This window comes from Pithys albifrons, chromosome Z (assembly GCF_047495875.1).
Source record: "Pithys albifrons albifrons isolate INPA30051 chromosome Z, PitAlb_v1, whole genome shotgun sequence".
NCBI classification, from domain to species: domain Eukaryota; kingdom Metazoa; phylum Chordata; class Aves; order Passeriformes; family Thamnophilidae; genus Pithys; species Pithys albifrons.
Genome location: NC_092497.1, coordinates 14,130,564 through 14,148,172, shown reverse-complemented (window position 1 = coordinate 14,148,172; position 17,609 = coordinate 14,130,564). Strand labels below are relative to the sequence as shown.

General features: G+C 38.7%; 1 protein-coding gene across 2 annotated transcripts in view; it reads left to right on the top strand.

Moving 5' to 3' along the window:
- Nucleotides 1–10,441, top strand: part of FYB1 (FYN binding protein 1) — a 43,732-nt gene extending 33,291 nt beyond the window's left edge. For both annotated transcript variants that reach the window (XM_071580957.1, XM_071580956.1), the window contains 7 exons: nt 276–307; nt 1,342–1,408; nt 2,679–2,784; nt 3,087–3,249; nt 6,821–6,854; nt 7,990–8,021; nt 8,136–10,441. In XM_071580957.1, the coding sequence (XP_071437058.1) occupies nt 276–307; nt 1,342–1,408; nt 2,679–2,784; nt 3,087–3,249; nt 6,821–6,854; nt 7,990–8,021; nt 8,136–8,167 (466 nt within the window). In that variant the 3' untranslated portion in view covers nt 8,168–10,441. The remainder of the gene's footprint in view (nt 1–275; nt 308–1,341; nt 1,409–2,678; nt 2,785–3,086; nt 3,250–6,820; nt 6,855–7,989; nt 8,022–8,135) is intronic.
- Nucleotides 10,442–17,609: the final 7,168 nt, after the last annotated feature.

Here is a 17,609-nt window from a genome sequence, read left to right as displayed (position 1 = left end):
AGTGTAAAGAATGCTTTCTACCCACCCTACCCAGAGGTTAGATCAGCAACTGTGTTTTTACTATACACTTCAGTCATTTGGTTCTGAAAAAGTTTAATTCAGTGGTAAACATACATTTAATCCCTACATATTGCTAGTGTCAGTGGCAACTCAAAAATGTCTGGAGATTACTTAGAGCCCTTGTGTTGCAAGATTATTAAATTATACATGTTACAAAAAGGCCTATTAATGTGATATAAATACTTAATGAGGGTTGGTTTTTTGTTCCCCTCCAGCATGTCTTCTTCCTCAAAGCAACCTGGAAAAGGTAATTAACAACCTGTTGTTCAGTTTCCATATTGATTCCTGATCCTTGTTCTGTATACATTACTCTGTATCATACTAGTCACAAAACTACATCCAAGGAAGGAAACAGGATTTCCTATTGCTTACTCAGTTCCAGTAAACAAATTTCAAATATTGTGACTGCTCTGTCTAGAGAAAAGGAGATACATATACAATGCAAGCTCTCTAGAAAGCAATTTAATATATTTAATGTGATTCATCTAGGTGAGATTTACACTAGTACATTTTATTGGATATTAATTTGAACTGATACACTTGGAAACAAGCATTCAGTGAAAGACTTCAAAAATAAGAAGAGATGCTTCTTATTTTTATCCCTTGCAATTTTCCTGTAAAATAACATATATTCATAACCATCAACTCAGCCCTGGAATAAAAAGCAAGTTCTTCCAATTTTTGAGGTTGTTCCAGAACAGAGTTCTAAACCTTTTATATCCTACTGATTTTTTTAGGCATTGATTTGATGAGTTGAACAATTGCTTCCTCTCTACAAATATGCTGAATGGGATTCAATGAATATTCTCAGGATAAGACTTCTTTTCACTGCTTTGGGATTGCAATATAGCCTAAAACCTAACATACACATTATTAATATCCACTAAGCAATGTTTGATTGACCAGAGTGCTATAGAGGTCTTGAATATAGATTAAAATCAAACTCCAAAAATGTACTTTGATGCCCTATAGTGGGGCAGGGATTAATTAAAATGAACATTGAAGGGTATTGCATTAGCCATCATGTGCTAAAACTTGCTGAAACTTCAGAAGATTAAAATTTCAGTGTATACTGATTATTACTAATATAGAGTCTTAATCTGAAAAGATTGTGTGGTGTTGCACAGTAGATTGTGAAAAACAGAGAATCTACAGCACTGTAGACAGTAAATGGCTACAGTACTTGCCTTACTTTCTTATCAATTTAGCTAACACATTAGATTGTAACACAATGTATTCACTTCTCAAGTTTCACCATTCTTTGAAACACTATTATTTCAGATTGTGGAGAGGATGTGTATGATGATGTGGATTCTTCACATTTCCCTCTTCCACCGCCTGATCCCATGTAAGTGGAAATATTGTGACTTGAAATCTAATACACTGAGAGACATTTTTAAAGTATTTACTAGAGGCAGGTTGCTACTCATGTCTGCTTTACTTGGTGTTGTCAGGTTTTGTAGTTCTCACAAACTAAATGGCAGTTGAATCCTCCTTCCTCCATTTCAGATCGAAATAATAATTAGATCAGAGAATAAGTAAGACCATCAACAGATTCAGTCCCTGATGGACAAGAGGGATGAATGCATGCATGGCCTTAAGGTACTTTTCATTGCAGATTCTCTGCATGCAGTCCTTGTATCAAAATTTGGGGATTGTTAGGATACATTCTTAATCTCACCTTCTGCAGTATTTTAAAGAGAAAAGGAGACAGTGCCCTGTGTTGAGCATGAAACATATCTGGATGTGTAAAGTTCAGCTTGGAAAACTTTTATCCTGGACCAGAAAATTACCATTATCTGTAGAGCAGAGAGATGTTATGAGCACAGATGAATCTGTGATGATGACTGCAACATGTCAAAATCTGGTGTCACTCCACTCAGGTGGAGCAAAAGCACACTACAATAATCTAGTCTGCTGACATTAAAACCAAGAGAGCTTTTCAGACTGTGTATCCGAAAAGAAAATACGTGGTCCTTTTAACCTAAGTCTAGGTTAGTTCACACATGTACAATGACATTGTCATCCACAACTCCTACAGAGATAAGCAAGGATCAAAAAGTAGAGTCAGACTTTGCATTCCCAGGTCCAGCAGCAGAAAGGACAGTTAGGGCAGAAAACACTTCCATGCTCCTGGGCAGAACTCAATACTATCAGGAATATGGGAAAAACCCCAACAGAACTTGAAATTGGACATGCAACGCAGATTGTCTGCTGCAGCAGGGTTTTCTACAGGCTGTAAGGCTAAGATGCTCCAGCTGCCTCCACAGTGAGACACATGTCATTCAGCTTATTGCCCAAAGATACGAAGACTTCATAAAAATTGCTCCTTGTTGAGAAATTCTAAAGTGCTGTAGCAGATAGATACTTTAAGTAATTTTCAATATTCTCTTATGTGATAAATATATTAACATCAGCAAAAAGTAGGAAGACAAGACAAGCTTTTTATTATTTTTGAAATCAAATCTGTATTGTATTATCCATACTAATTTTGCAGAGTGACAAAAACATGATTAAGACACATGAAAGCAAAAGCATTTTCACCAAAATTATCAGAAAACTTGCTAGTACCTCAGATGTGTTGCTAATCTTGTTTTATCTGTAACCTCTTGGTTTAGTTCATCAAAACCAATAAGCTTTGGAAAGCGAAAATTAGCTGAAAAAGATGTGCAAAAGTGTAAAAACATAGAACGAGAAGAGAAGGAGTTCCGAAAAAAATTCAAAGTAAGTTTTTTTTAAAGTAAATTCTTTTTTCATAAAATACAAAAACTAAAATATCTATATGGCGTGCTCTAATTTATGTTCCTTAACTTGCCTTTGAAAAATAAAATATTACTACTCATAATAATAGTAATCTGAGCATCTGTAAGTCCAAATGGCAAGCATTGGCCCCTACTACATAGCATACACAATTATTTGACTAATTTTAAAATATTAATTATAAATGGGAATATATTGATGGGAAAAAAATGCATTAGCACAAGCTTTACATTAAGTGTTTTTAACAAGCCTTTTTTTTCCTCCAGTTTGTAGGTGAGATCAAAGTGCTTTACTCTACCACCACAATCCAGGATTTACATCAGAAAAAATGGGGACCCAAAGACTTACAAATTAAGCCAGGGGAGACACTTGACATTATAGAGAGCACAGATGACACCAAAGTTCTATGCCGAAATGAGGATGGCAAGTGTAAGTCTTATGAAAAAACTGTAGTACATATCTAATTATCAGAAAATGATTGAGTTGGGGTGTTTAACAACTCTATTCCCTAACATATTAAAGGAGAACCTAGTACTTGTCTTTTCTTTGCCTGATTGCTGACAAGGGGCAGATTGTTGTTATTTTATTACTGTGTTTTAAAAGCAGCTTGCCTTTTAAAAAAACCGAAAACACTCCACTGGACAAGATACACCAAATGTGAGAAAAAAGGACAACTTTGTTATGTAAATTTTACTTTCATCAGCTAGAATTAGCAGACGTTTTTATTGCTTCTGTCTGTCCCTCTTGCCAAAAGGAGTACAGCTATGATACGCTGCAGAGTCTAGTAAAAGTGAAGTCCTTGATACACCTTTGGATAGCACTTGCCCATTGATTGCAGCCAGGAGAAAATCAGTAACAGTATTCTGACTTTGGGTTGCAAGAGATGTAGTTTAATCTTTTTAAAAGGCTGAGGGGAATATTGCTTAGTCTTCCCCCAGCCCCTAGTTGATCCAAGGCATATGTCCTTGTTGGCATGTCTGCTTGTTCTGGAAGCTGCATGAGGCCTTTCAGAGTTTCTTTGAAACCCTTGGCTTGGGGTCTGCATTGGCAGAAGCTTTTGAATTTTTGGAGAAGTCCAGACCATCTCCTGATGGTTTCAATTTCTTAATAAGCTTCTGTTACAATACTTTCCAAATCTCCTAACGAAAATTCATTTTATGCTGGAGCAGCCTAGTTAAAAATATCCTTTGAGCAAGCATCATTTCCCCACTCACCTTTACTTTTTACATGTGTCATGTGTAGAAGACAGTCACATGCTATTAACCTCTGAAGGGGATTCAAGCAGTTTCCTTCTGTTTTTTTCCTGTCTATACTCAGCTGTTATAATCTGGCGTACAGCCTTCTTCCTGGCAGGCCTGAAGGGTGAGGAAGAATTTCTTGCATAACGCACATATGTTTTTTAAAATATGGTTAGCACTAGTAGAGGCACTTCCCAAAAGCAGTTTTCAAAGCTGCATTTTTTGAATGAAGCAAATAACCAAGTAGAAAGTAGTTCATGTTGGCTGCTTTCCTCTCATAGTCTTCAAAGCCTTTCAAATAATGGCAAGAGCTACTGTTTACTTATGCATAAAAGAGCAAAACAAATAAAATATACTTCATGAAAACTTCAGAATAGAACTCTGTCAATTTTCACATTAGTTAGTGAAGTTTGAATCCTACTTTCATGACAGTTTTGCTTATCTGCTCTAGTTTTTCTAGTTCCTCAGATATTATTTTACCTTCTGAAGGCCAGGTAGAGTGAAAATCAACAACTAAAGAAGGCTTTGTTACCTTCTTGAACATGAATTCTTTGATTTAATCATAAACTTACAAAGCACTTCCATAGTTTCAAGCCTCTACTTATAGCTAAACAAAATTACAAATTATATTGCAAACTGTTTCCACCTTTTTAAGCAAGGGCTAGCAATGCTAGGAACATATTCTGCTATCACTTACTTCAATTGTTATTAAATTATTGAAATGTCGAAAGTGAAACAAAAACCTGATTCTCATTTATCTTTTCAAATTCCTTCTCAGTATGAACATGTACATTTTTAAATACTCAAAAACTTTCAATTCAGGTTCATAGATTTTGCTTAAACATTACGATGATAATGAACTTCAGTGCCTGGAGGTTTTTGTCCTCTTGGAGCTCCCTTTACACTGGCAATGAGGAGCTGGCACAATGTGTCATATCTGTCTGTGGTGTGAAGCAATTAACAGAGTGTGATGACCCACTGATGTGTTTCTATACTTGGAAGCCCCATAAAAATGAATAAACTAGTTAGAAACTGAAACTTTGGACATACAGCTTTGGACTAGCAACTCTGAAAGAGTGGGAGATCAGCAAGAGCTGTATCTCCCACATAATGAGGGCTACGGACCATCAGAAAAATGTACATTATCTTTGTCAGGATGTAACCACTGCCACATGCACACGACTCGCAAGCGCACTGGGTTTGTATGCCATGACTCTGAGTGAAGGAATTTTGCTTTCATATATTTCATGTGAGAAAATTTTAAGAAGAAATATAGAAGATTAGATTAGCCAAATGACTTTAAATTACTCCCTTGAGACTTCAAGAGTCATGAAAATTACTGGTCTGTCCTAAAGAGAACTTTAAAAAGATGACTTTTTTTAAAAAAAAAAATCAATTTCCATGACTTTATTCCAGATAATAAAGTCTGTGGAAGGACTGTCGTACAGCTGGCATTCAGCTTGAGACACAGGTGACTGAAAATCTGGAGCACTGGATTATTTGACTTTGAAGATCATTTGCAGTTTAACGGTTTTATTAGGCCAATGGTATAGCAGAATTTCTGTATCAAATCTTCATGACACTGAAGATAGAAATACAGACAAATCAAGCAAATTTTATCTTACATAGAAACAATCATATTTTAAAAGCACAGAACTATTTTTAAATTCATATAACTGTTAAATCTTAAACAGTAGCTAATGCAGGTAAGTGTAAGTGTAAAATAAAATATTTCCTCATGAAATTATTGTCATTTTAGGGAATCTTCAGTTCTAACATGAGACAGAGGTTTTATTTTAAAATCGAGTGTTTTTAAATGTATTATAGCCTTTACAGATCAAATCACTAATCTACTATATACAGCATATTCAGGGAAAAAAATCCTTATTGAGATTTTTATACAACATCTTTTTTTATGCTGGAAATACACTAAGTTAAAGTGACTTATACAAATGTTCATTTATGAAGAAAAGCTGCTTATTATTGTGTTTTAAGAGTGATTTGCCTTAAAAAACCAAACCAAAACCAAAACAAAAAAACCCAAAACCAAACCCTGTTGTGAAATAAAAGGTTTTTATTACTACTTGCAGGAATATTTGGGATATTATCCTTTTCAGACACCTTAGCTTTTCTAGTATTCCATATAGGAATCAGGATATCTTTATATATCAAAACAGTGGCCAGTTAAAGATTGTCACAATTCATCAGCTTTTGGGAAGAGTACTAGCTTATTGTGTCTGACTCACATTAACAAGGGATGGTTCCCCCTACTTGTATATTTACACATCCTAGAAAGAACAATTTCAGTTAGAATAGAATTTGGGCTTGGATGTAAAAAAGGTTTAACAAAAAAAAAAAGAGATTCTATAGCTGGGCATTATTGTGCATTTACAAAAAGAAAAGGTGCTGCCATGTCCTGAGTATCAGAAAAGAAAAATTACTGTGAAGGAGGACACAAGATAAATGATATGCTATGAATACGTAAAGTACGTGGAGCAGTAGATACCTAACTCATCTTAGAGCTACTGTAGTATCCTGATTTCCTGTCTATGATACCATGTTCTAACAGACAAATAAGAAAAACTAAAACATTGGATATAGTGAAAGTTTCATCAGGTATGTGTTCATTGTACATCATTATGCATCTATTATGTCTTTCTGTCTGAAGTGTATAAAAAATAGGCATTTCACTAGAGCTAGCAACAGAAGAAATAACATGAGTATTTAAATTTAACTTGAACACATACATTTCACTTTTACAGATGGCTATGTCCTCAGAAGGAATCTAATTCAAAAGTAAGTACAAAGTGATCTTTGTGAAAAATTTGTTATAACACCTAATTTTTTTCTAAACTGTCAAAAAAAATGAAATGTAACTATTTTAGTCTATTATTCTAGTCTGGAAAATTGAGTTGTTTTTATGAAGTTAAAATTTCTCAAGAAATAATCACATACATCCATGTTGGAAATTTGCTAGACTCTCATTCCTCATTGCATAACCATAAACTATGATTAAATCATGACAAATTATGTAAATAAAGCATTATTAGTACTAGAATCTATTACTGAACTGCAAGTTAATGCAACTAGGTGTATTGATGCCTTTTTAAAATGTTTAACTAAACATGACCATATTTTCTTTAGGTTTATTTTTATTTCAGTCTTACTAGGATTGAGCAGATTTGACCCAGTGTTGCTCCAAATAATTGCATGGAGTTCAGCATTTTGGTTCTACATCAAAACTCTCATCAGACAAAGCCTTTCCATTTTCCTTCAACAGGCTTCATACGAGACCCTTAAATATCATATCAGATGTCACATTTAGAATTGTCACCTTTAGAATTTAGAGGCATTTAAACACTTACATACACATTTGAATTTTTATCTCTTTCTATCTATCTATAGCCCTATTGTCGTCCATGGGCTTCTTCATGTACCTACGTGAAATATTTTGAAAATTCCTATTCATGAAGCATGTATCTTTTATAGACATTACCTAAATTCACTATCTAAAAAGTTGCATCACCAAAATGATTATGGAATTGCCAAGCACAGAAACAAAAAGAATGTCAAGGGCATACTGATTTTTTTAGTTCATTATTTCTGGTGTTCATTTAAAAATTCCACTAAGTCTTTTGGGTTTTTATGGACATACCTCTGTGAGAATAGCTACTTAAAAATGTAATTAAAACCCCAGCCTTTTAAAAAAGCAAGCCTTTCATATTACAAAAAAAATGTATCCAGGTCAACCCTTCACTGAAAATCCTTGGACCTGACCATCTTGATCAACACTGCCCTATTATCACAAAGGTTGCACTTTCCCAATTAGCAAATTAATTACTTGATAGCTTGTCCATACCATACATATGGAGTAATTTATATATGATGTCTCAGGTTTTAAATGTATTGTTTTTCTTTTTTTAACTTCCAGTGATGGAGACATTTATGATGACGTTGCAGATGGTATGTTGAACATTTCAAACAATACAGCAACTATATTCAATTACAATTAATAACTTTATCCTTGAGTCAAAGTACTACAAAATACTTACATTTTTGGTTTTTTTTCCATTTCAGATTGCATCTATGACAATGACTCAGATGCATGATTCTGTTGAAATAACACCTTAAGTGAAGATCAGGTTGAACTCCTATTTGTGCAAGCAAGATTCACCAAAGCTCACCACAACTTAATTAGTTACATCATTTTAATAGAATTAACTTTCCTCAGGAGTTCAGCCTTTTGCCTTCTGTTGCTTTGAATGAGATTTATTGAACAAAAACTTAACTCTGGGGATAATAGCTTAAAAACTACTTTTGTGCTGTATTTAAAATTACTGATAAAATACTGAAAAGCTATACACAAACTTGACTTTCCTCTTTTATATTCAACCAGCATCCAGGCATACAGACCCTGAGATTAGCTTAGTTGGCTAAAACTTGCTTATAATCATGCCAAGGTCATGGTTTCAATCCCCTCTGCAGGCCAGGCCATTGACTTAAGAGTTGGACTCGATGATCCTTGTGGGTCTCTTCCAACTCAGAACAGTCTATCTGTGAAATACCAGCTCTATATGTAAACATCAGCAGCATCACCTAAATATAACATATGACCTTGCATATTAAGTGCAACAATTGTGTCTGACTATTTCACTATGTCACTGCTGGTGGTTTATTTATTTTTCAGGGGCATTTAAGAGGAGAGGGTATGTGCAACAAGTTAGTGGTATGCCAAAGAACTGAGAGGGCATGCAGACATTAGAAATACACAACCAATTGGCAGTTAACAATAAGTAGCTTCATGCTGTACACAGCTAATTGTTCCAAGAGTCAGTGTTAAATTCTGATATGTATGGCCAGTCCTGTTTAACCGATAGTTGAAGTTCATCTGTTGCAGTAAGACCAATAAAGGAATTTTCCTTTCGAACATAGTTTATCTTATATTACTGGTCTTCAGTAGAACACAAAACTCCTTTATGCCCCTGAGAAAGAAGTGAATTTTATTCCTTTTTGAATTTTTTAAACATAAATTTTGAACAGTTTTATCATGTTCTTAGCTCCAATGTGTTGTAGGCATCAGGTATCTGTATTGATAACACTGACTAAATTGGTTTATGATACATTAAGTCATGAAATGAAATAATCATAAAATATATTATGCTAAGAATCTGTACCCAGATCAAATATAATATGATTGTTGCAGGGTGTTGAAATGTATTTATAAGGTACTACTAATTGAAAAACTACTGGCATTGTATGTTCTTTTCTTTCATTTTACCAATGCCATTTGCTGGATGCTTTTACTTCTTTCTTCTGAAATACTTCTGAATAAAGGCATGCTTTCAGGCAAGAAATGTGGGTACATGATCTTCTGTCAAAGCAGAAGAGTAGCTGCACAACTTCTGAAAATTATCACTGAGTCGCTAACAGAACAAAAATCAACATTCTTATTGTTGCAAAGGCAGCACAAATACAACATGGCATTTGTCAGTAATTGCTACCTAGAAAGTGAAATGTAAGCAGAAAATCTTTCAGAGAGGAAAATCTATACTTAAGCAGTCTATATTCTAAGGACTGCTCACCTGTAATTTATTCTATTATCTTTTAAAAGTCATAAAGAAAAGGAAGGCTGTTGACATGATATTTTTCCTTCTCCAAATCCAGTCTATAATCCTGCAGTATTTGGTTGTACCCACTAAAACATTCAGCAGTGAAAATATCAAAATATTGACATAAAAATTAGGTTTCAGCATGAACACCCCAGCTCAGGTAAACAGCTAGTTTCCATCTGTGTTGTACCTCCATGCTGTACCTGAAAACAGGGTAAGCAAAAACTGGGAGGTCAAAAAAGACTTCTCTAATTCAGTAGCTTTATAGCATTTCTCTGCTGTTACCGTGGGATCTGGACTGCAGGAATGCAGCTGATCTCCTGCACATTCCTGTATAAGAGGTTTATAGTCTCGATCCACTTAAATGCAGATCCCCTGGCTACTCCTCCCACAGTAGCAACAAAACCTTCCTCTATGTATGATCCTTTTGCATAATCCATCTCAGCTGTGAAGATCAGTACTTTAGTGAGGGGAAGGAAATTCAGCGAAGGAACGCAGATTCACTGTTTGAACTAGATTACCCCTCACCACTACATTACTTTATAAAAGACACAGGTGTAAGCATGTGTGCACATGCACATGTGCCTCTGTGGGTGCGACTGTATTTTATGTCAAGCAAGACAACTTCTGAGGAGACTAATGGACCCACAAAAGGATACCCTTATGACTTCTTTTCAGCAGTCCCACACCATCCTACACAGAAAAGCTTTTGCATGCAGCGTGAAGAACTCAAGTGGTAGGAGAGGCAATAAACACATTTGTATTTGCACAGCCTCAGCTCTGACTCCTTGTGTGGATTCATCATTAACTGAATGCCCAGTCTACAATTACATGATGGCTCAGTATTTTTTCCACAGGATCCCCACCTCATTTAGTGCATAGGCTGCATATGAGCTAACAGAAAGCGCACTCATTCAGCCCTGCTCATTCAGTTTCTGGCCACTCCTTTATTTAGTGCAAATTTTCCCAAGCTTATGCTGCACCCAGAATTATTAGTTTCTCATGGCACTCATCACAATGGTATCTCAGATTCCCATGAAAAGGAATGGATATATCTTGTGAGGGAGGAAAACATTTTAACCCCATTTTAACATTTCAAGGAAGGCATGAACAGAGAACAATTTGTGGCACATGTCCATTAATCCTGGATATAAAACCAAACTGCTAAAGCTAAATTAATTAATTTTTTGTAGTTTCCTCAATTAGGACTTTCACAATTTTATCTTCCTCTTCATTGCCTCTACTTGTGGTTAAACACAAAGAGAAGGCAACAAACACCTTGTGCTTAAAAAGCATGAAAAATTTTATTTTAGATATACCAAAATATACCTCAAAATCACAGAATCTCCTGAGTTGGCAGGGACCAACAAGGAACATCACAGTCCAACTCCTGCCCTGCACAAGACAGTCCCAACAATCACACCATGTGCCTCAGAGCATTGTCCCAAAGCTTCTTGAACTGCATCAGGCTTGGTGCTGTGACTACTTCCCCAGGGAGCCTGTTCCACTGCCCAACCACCCTCTGGATGAAGTAGCCTTTTCTAAAATCTAATCTAAACTTCCTGACACAACTTCAGGCCTTTCCCTTGGGCCCTGTCATTGGTCAACACAATGCCTACCCTCCCACAATCCCTTGCGAGGAATTTGTAGACTGTGATGAGGTCTCCCCTCAGTCTCTTCTACAGGTTGAACAAAACAAGTCTCCTCAGCTTCTCCTCATACATCTTCCCCTCAAGCCCTTCACCATCCTCATTGCCCTCCTCTGGATGATCTCTAATGGTTTAATGCCTATTTTTACATTGCAGTGCCCCAATATTCACCCAGGAGTCAAGGTGAGGCTGCCCCAGTGCAGAGTAGAGAAGGACAATCCCCTCCCTCACCTGGCTAGTGATGCTGTGCCTGATGCCCCACAGGACATGTTTGGCCCTCCTGGCTGCCAGGGCACTCCTGACTAACATTGAATTTGCCATTGACCAGGATTCCCAGGTCCCTTTCCACAGCACTGCCCTCCATCCTCTCATTCCCCAGTCTGTGCATCCAGGGTTGCCCTGTCCCAGGCACAGAATCTGGATCTTGCCCTTGTTAAATTTCATGAGGTTTATGATTGTTCACCTCTTTGTTGATGTCTCTCTGCAGGCCCTCTCTGCCTTTGAGGGAGTCAACAGATCCCAACTTTGTACCATCTGCAAATTTTTTAATGTCTCTTTAAGCCCTGCATCCGAGATGTTTATGATGGTATTGAAGAGCACTGGGCCTATGATGGAGCTTTACAAAACCCCACTAGTGACTAGTCACCAGCCTGATGATACCCCAGGCACTATAACCCTTTTTGCCTGAGCTGTGAGCCAGTTGCTCACCTATTACATGCCAGCTGTATGCTGGATATTTTATCCAGAAGAATACTATGAGAGACATTATCAAAATATTTTCTGAAATTTGAAAATATTACATCAAAAGTCTACTGGATCAACTAGGTCAAGTAAATATGCACTAGATTACCTCGACATAGAAGGAAATCAGGTCTGAACCATGTTTACAATACCAAAAGGGGGGCAGATAGGAGATACCAAATAAAATGTAATGTAAATAATAGACTAGATTATATTCTGAAACTTAATAAAAAGTCAGGACTAATTCTAGAATTCAATGGTCCACATTATTATCTCCACCTACATAATTTGCTACCTCCCATCTCCTATGTTGACAACTAGTTTGCTGGTGTGGCTTTGAGCGATGTCCGTGGCTTTTGCCAGAATTAGACCCTTCCATGGTTATGATCTGGACATATCCTAGGCTAAGACATCTAAACCATTTCTGAAAGAAGCAATTCTTCTTATCAGAAGCAATTCACCCAGAATATCAGCACAGCCCTACAAGCCCTCTGCCTTGACTGCTTAGCCTAAGAAAAAAGGTGGTAGTACAGCTGGAGGGCCATCCCAAGCAGTTTCCAGCATCCCATCCAGGTGGAAAACATTTCAGTGCACTCCAGTTAGCCATGGTACTACAAAACATCCATACCACACGTTGTAGTCCGGTGCCAAGGTGCAGTGCTGTAGACCAAGGTCCCTTTCTTTCCTTGACTGCAGCAAAATACAATGATCTCAGGTTTTCTTCTCATGTTTCATTCTAACTAGCTGTCTACTACATAGATTTGGTAGATCATCTCTATTTGCCTCCTTCTAAAGCACTTTGAGATAGAAGATTAAGCTATTATTAAATGTATAGAGTTTCTCCCTTGAGGCTTTTTATATTGTGGGTCTTGTTGCAAAGAATATGGGGAATTGTGTATCTTTCTCTTAATACACAGACCCTTTGCCTAAAATGTCCACTATTAGGCAGAAAGGAAGTATGCAAAATGTAAACACAAGCATGAATGAAATGTGAATTAGATGGATACCAAAGGTTTTAAGAAACATTATACGATTTGCATTACTTCAGTAATGTCACCAAATCCTAATGCTCAGGCATCATGAGACAAAGAAAAGAAAACTCAGCACTGCCTATTTTCCCTGCTTTTTGGCCTGATTCCTGATTTTCAAGTTCTCAAAAAGGAAAAGCTGCCTTCATTTACATGTTGGTACGCTTCAGGTAGAAAACATACAGGAAAAAATAGACATAGAACCTGGCAGGGCTCCCATCCTTTTTTCCTGCTGACAGAAGCCACACACTGCCAAGCTCCATTTCCCTCTCCTGCATCTCAGCTTCTTTCTGCCCTGGACTGTTGGGATAGACCTGGACTGTGTTAATTGGCGAGAATGTTGTCAACAATGGATGGACGAGGATGCGGAGGTCTCCAGTGCATGCTGCTGTTTCATACAAGATTTATAAGGACTATAATTGTGATTCTTCATACATAAATGTTTCCTGTTTAATATTTGCTATGACAACAGGTCTACCCATTGTATTTTCCCTATAGTTTCCCTATCCAAGTTCTTCTTCCCATAAACCCCTAGGACCTTCCCACCAACCCTATCCTGACTGGCCCCAGTTTGGTGCAATGCACCATTTCCCCATATAAGGTTATGTTTAGATCCCTGTTTCCCACTGGTCCTTTCCTTGTTCTGCCCCTCTGCTTATGCTCAAACCAATGGGATGCTTTGTCCCTTCCCTTTCTCCTCCCACGTTCTAGAAACCTCCCTCAATCGCTTTATAAGCCGGACACTCTAATAAACTTGGCTTCTCTCATGGACACCTGGCCTTCAGTGCAGTTCTTCCCTGGGGAGTTGTGCCGGGTTGGGTGCAGGAGGAGCCATTCCCTAGCTTCAAGAGGTGGCCTAAAGGAGCTGATATCACTCAAGCCTATGGCCACAGTGCCTCTCGGAGCAGAAGACCTGCGCTCCTATTTTAGGAGCATTCACCATCCACTGACATCTGGCACCCAACGTGATTGTGTCAACCACTTACGGCACTCTTCAGGCCCAGGGAGGAGGGAGCCCTGTGGTCATGGGTGGACTCCGGAGGAAGTGGTTCCGGAACAGGACCCCTGGGAATTCTGGTAGTGCGCCAAGCATCTCTTTTTTGTGAGACCAGGACCTGGCCGTCAGCCTACCTGCAGGACCTGCATAGGTAGCACTTCGGGAAGCCCTAATCCCCTACTCCAAGACTTTTATCCATTTGTTAAAAAATGGGTGGACATCCCCATGGATATCTCTCTAAGAGAGAGCATAACTGCTGTCGCCTAAGGATTTTAAATGGGCTAAGCTGCACCACAATCCCTCGCCATATTCTTTCACCCAGGAGGGACTTTAACAATCATAGCGGAAAGATCGAACAAACAGCAAGTCTGAGTAACAAGGCGGCAGTATATATATCAGAGACCCAGAGCCCCATATTTTCGACATTAGGAAATCAGGGAGAACAGGGCGCCCCAAGACAAGAATTAGGACTAGGGAGTTGCAGACAGACCGTGGTACCGGCGTTGCAAACAGAACATCCCTTTGTTAGTACCACCCTGGCTATGGACCATCCCGCAGCTCCCTTAATGAAGCCGGACACCAACTGCGCGACATCACGACATGGCAACGGTCACTCCCCTTCACGGCAAAACACACAAAATGGCGCTGGGGGTTCTTCCACCATTAATGGACCACAAAATGGAGGTCTAGGAGGGGAGGGGCTTAGCCTACTGGGCCACACCTCTTTTGGTGATGTCAGGTGGGGAGGGGCCAGTGCCTTTCCAACCTGGCAGCCCCCATGACCCCCTGGCTCAGGCCCCGCCCCCCACCCAAGATGGCGGCCACCGTAGACTTCTGGGTTTCCATGGTGACAGCCCACAACATCCAGCCAAAGATGGCTGCACCCATGGACTGGGACTATCTGGATTACCGGAGATATTGTTACCAATGTAGGTTATCTCCATCAAAATACCAAAGAAGCCACCATATAAGGGAGAGGGAGAATGATTTTTGTTTAAATCCTGATTGGCATGATCAAGTTTTCAGTTCAAAATTCTGTTCTAGATATGCTTATATTTTAACTGTCTTTTAATTATGTTTTGCAGATCTTTGGCTGAAATTGAAAGATGTTTTATTGTTTGCATGGGTCAAAAATGAGAGTACCAGGGAGGCGCTGAAGGTCTATGAGTGCGATAGTTTGAATAGGGTGGCCATCAGTATGAATGAAAAGATGAGTGTGCAGGTATGATAGTACTCCCCCCAATTACTTTCCTCTTAAACTACACAGCACAACCGCATTGAATGCTACCTTATGTTATGCTGCTTTATATTGTGTAAGTGTTATGGTTTTCCTGGAGGCGCTCTCTGATGATGGCATGCATTTCACCAAACTTTACCTACCTAAATTCTGTCGGTGGATGGTGAAGCTCCACAGATTGGAGAGCAGGTCTTCAGCTCTGAGAGGCACTAGGGCCTAAGGCTTAAAGTGATATCAGCCCATTTAGGCCGCCTCTCGAAGCCTGGGATGGCTCCCCCCACATCCAGCCCGACGCGGCCTCGCCAAGGAAGGACCACACTTGAGGCCAGGTGGCAACAGAAGAAGCAAGGTTTATTAGGGTGCCCAGCATATAAAGGGACTGAGGGAGGTTTCTAGAACATGGGAGGAGAAAGGGAAAGGACAAAGCATCCCATTGGTCCAAGCATAAGCAGAGGGGAGGAACAAGGAAAGGACCAACGGGGAACAGGGGTCAGAACATAACCTTATATGGGAAACTACTGCAATGCACCAAACTGGGACCAATCAGGGAAGGGTTGGTGGGAAAATCCTAGAGGTTTATGGGAAGAACTTGGATAGGGACTACTATAGGGAAAATACAGTGGGTAGACAGGATGACATTGCAGTATCAAACTGGGGAAACTTCTATATAAGAAACAGAAGAGTCCCCATAAACTTCATGTAGGGTGCCAAATTCCACGACTCCACCCTCCATCACCTCGGTATCTTTGGCAATCCACCCTTTGCAATATTCCTACCATCTTACAAAGTCCAGGTCTATCACAACAAAATTCAATTACTAATTCTACATTTCCTTTATTATCAACACCTTTACAACATGATTTACCTTATCCTAAATTAGGTATTTATATCTTATTTTAATTGAGCCAAAATTTGCTTTCTTCCCTACTAATTATAAAGAAAACAAACATTAAATATGTAAGGGGGTAGTGGTGGTATATAGACAGTAAATGAGTGTGATTTTCTTTTAAGTAATAACTACAAAGGACCGTTTATTTGCTGTAAGCATTCGCAAAGATATGGAAAGAAGGAATTCCCTCTTATTCTATTTTGCCTTTTAGTTTGCTATATCTTGTGATGTCCTCAACTAAGTTACAATTAATAATTGAAAGAACGTTTGCTTTACATGCATGTTAGTTCCTCTTCACTGATAGCCTTCCGGTTGGAGTCAAGAATTAATAAAAGAAAGTGTTAGCAGGTCAGAAGACAGTCTGCGAAAAGGCAGAAGGAAGTTTGTGTGTGGTAAGATAAAGATGGCCAGTGAAAGTGCAAGTTGGAGAGAGGAGCACCAGAAAGACTCTGAGAGGTGAAAAGAGAAAAAAGAAAAAAAGAAAAAAGAAGGGATACAGGTTTGGTGAAAATGTCGATGATAAGGAGTGTTAAAGGTTTGTGAAGAAAAGAACATATCTGAAGAGTAATGGCGATCATTCAAGTTTCATTTATATGTATTTCCTTTTATCAGTAATCTAACTCTGGACCTGCGATGTTTCTTTATATGCCGTTAATTTTGTTAATGTATTAGATGTATACGTTAGTTTAGTCATAAGTTAATGCCCTGTGTAATTTTATTTTAAACTGATTACTTTTTATGCTTACAGTAATTTGTAAACCCAGTTTCTACCCCAGTTGATTTCCCCCATTTAAGATGTTTGCTTAAAAGTTGTAACTCCATGTTCTCAGGGGTAATTTCCTCCACATTCTTACAGGCAATTTCTTCCACCTCTCTTCCCTTTGCCTTTCCAGCTGTTGTTGTCTCTCCACCTGCCTTTCCATTTCCAGTTGTCTTTTCCGTTCCTGTTCCCTATCCCCTGTCCCTGTCCCCTCTTGCACTGATTCTCCTCCCTGATGCGTTGGTCTCACTTGAGACAGGCACAGATCTGGACTTTGAGACAGCGGCAGTCCGGGAGCTGCCCGCATTTGCCCCATGTGAGGACATCCAGGCGTTCAACATGATTGTCATCTTCACTCAGCCACTGCTCAAGGTGTTCACAAGAGAGTTTGATGAGTTCCAGCTGTGGCGGGTTATGGTTTTCAGAAGGGTACTGTGCAACTCGGCAGTTAAATCTGGCAGTGTCATAATGTCTTTCAGCACATCTTTCTTGTCTCTGGTCCTTACTTCTCTATCTGTCCCCATATTTCCCCTCCTTACTGTTTTTTCCACTCCTGAAAGAAAGTGGTACCACCTTGAGGGACAGAGTCAGTGGCAGTAGTTGCTCAGCTTTGGCCATGTCGGCCTGTTCCTTTCCAAACT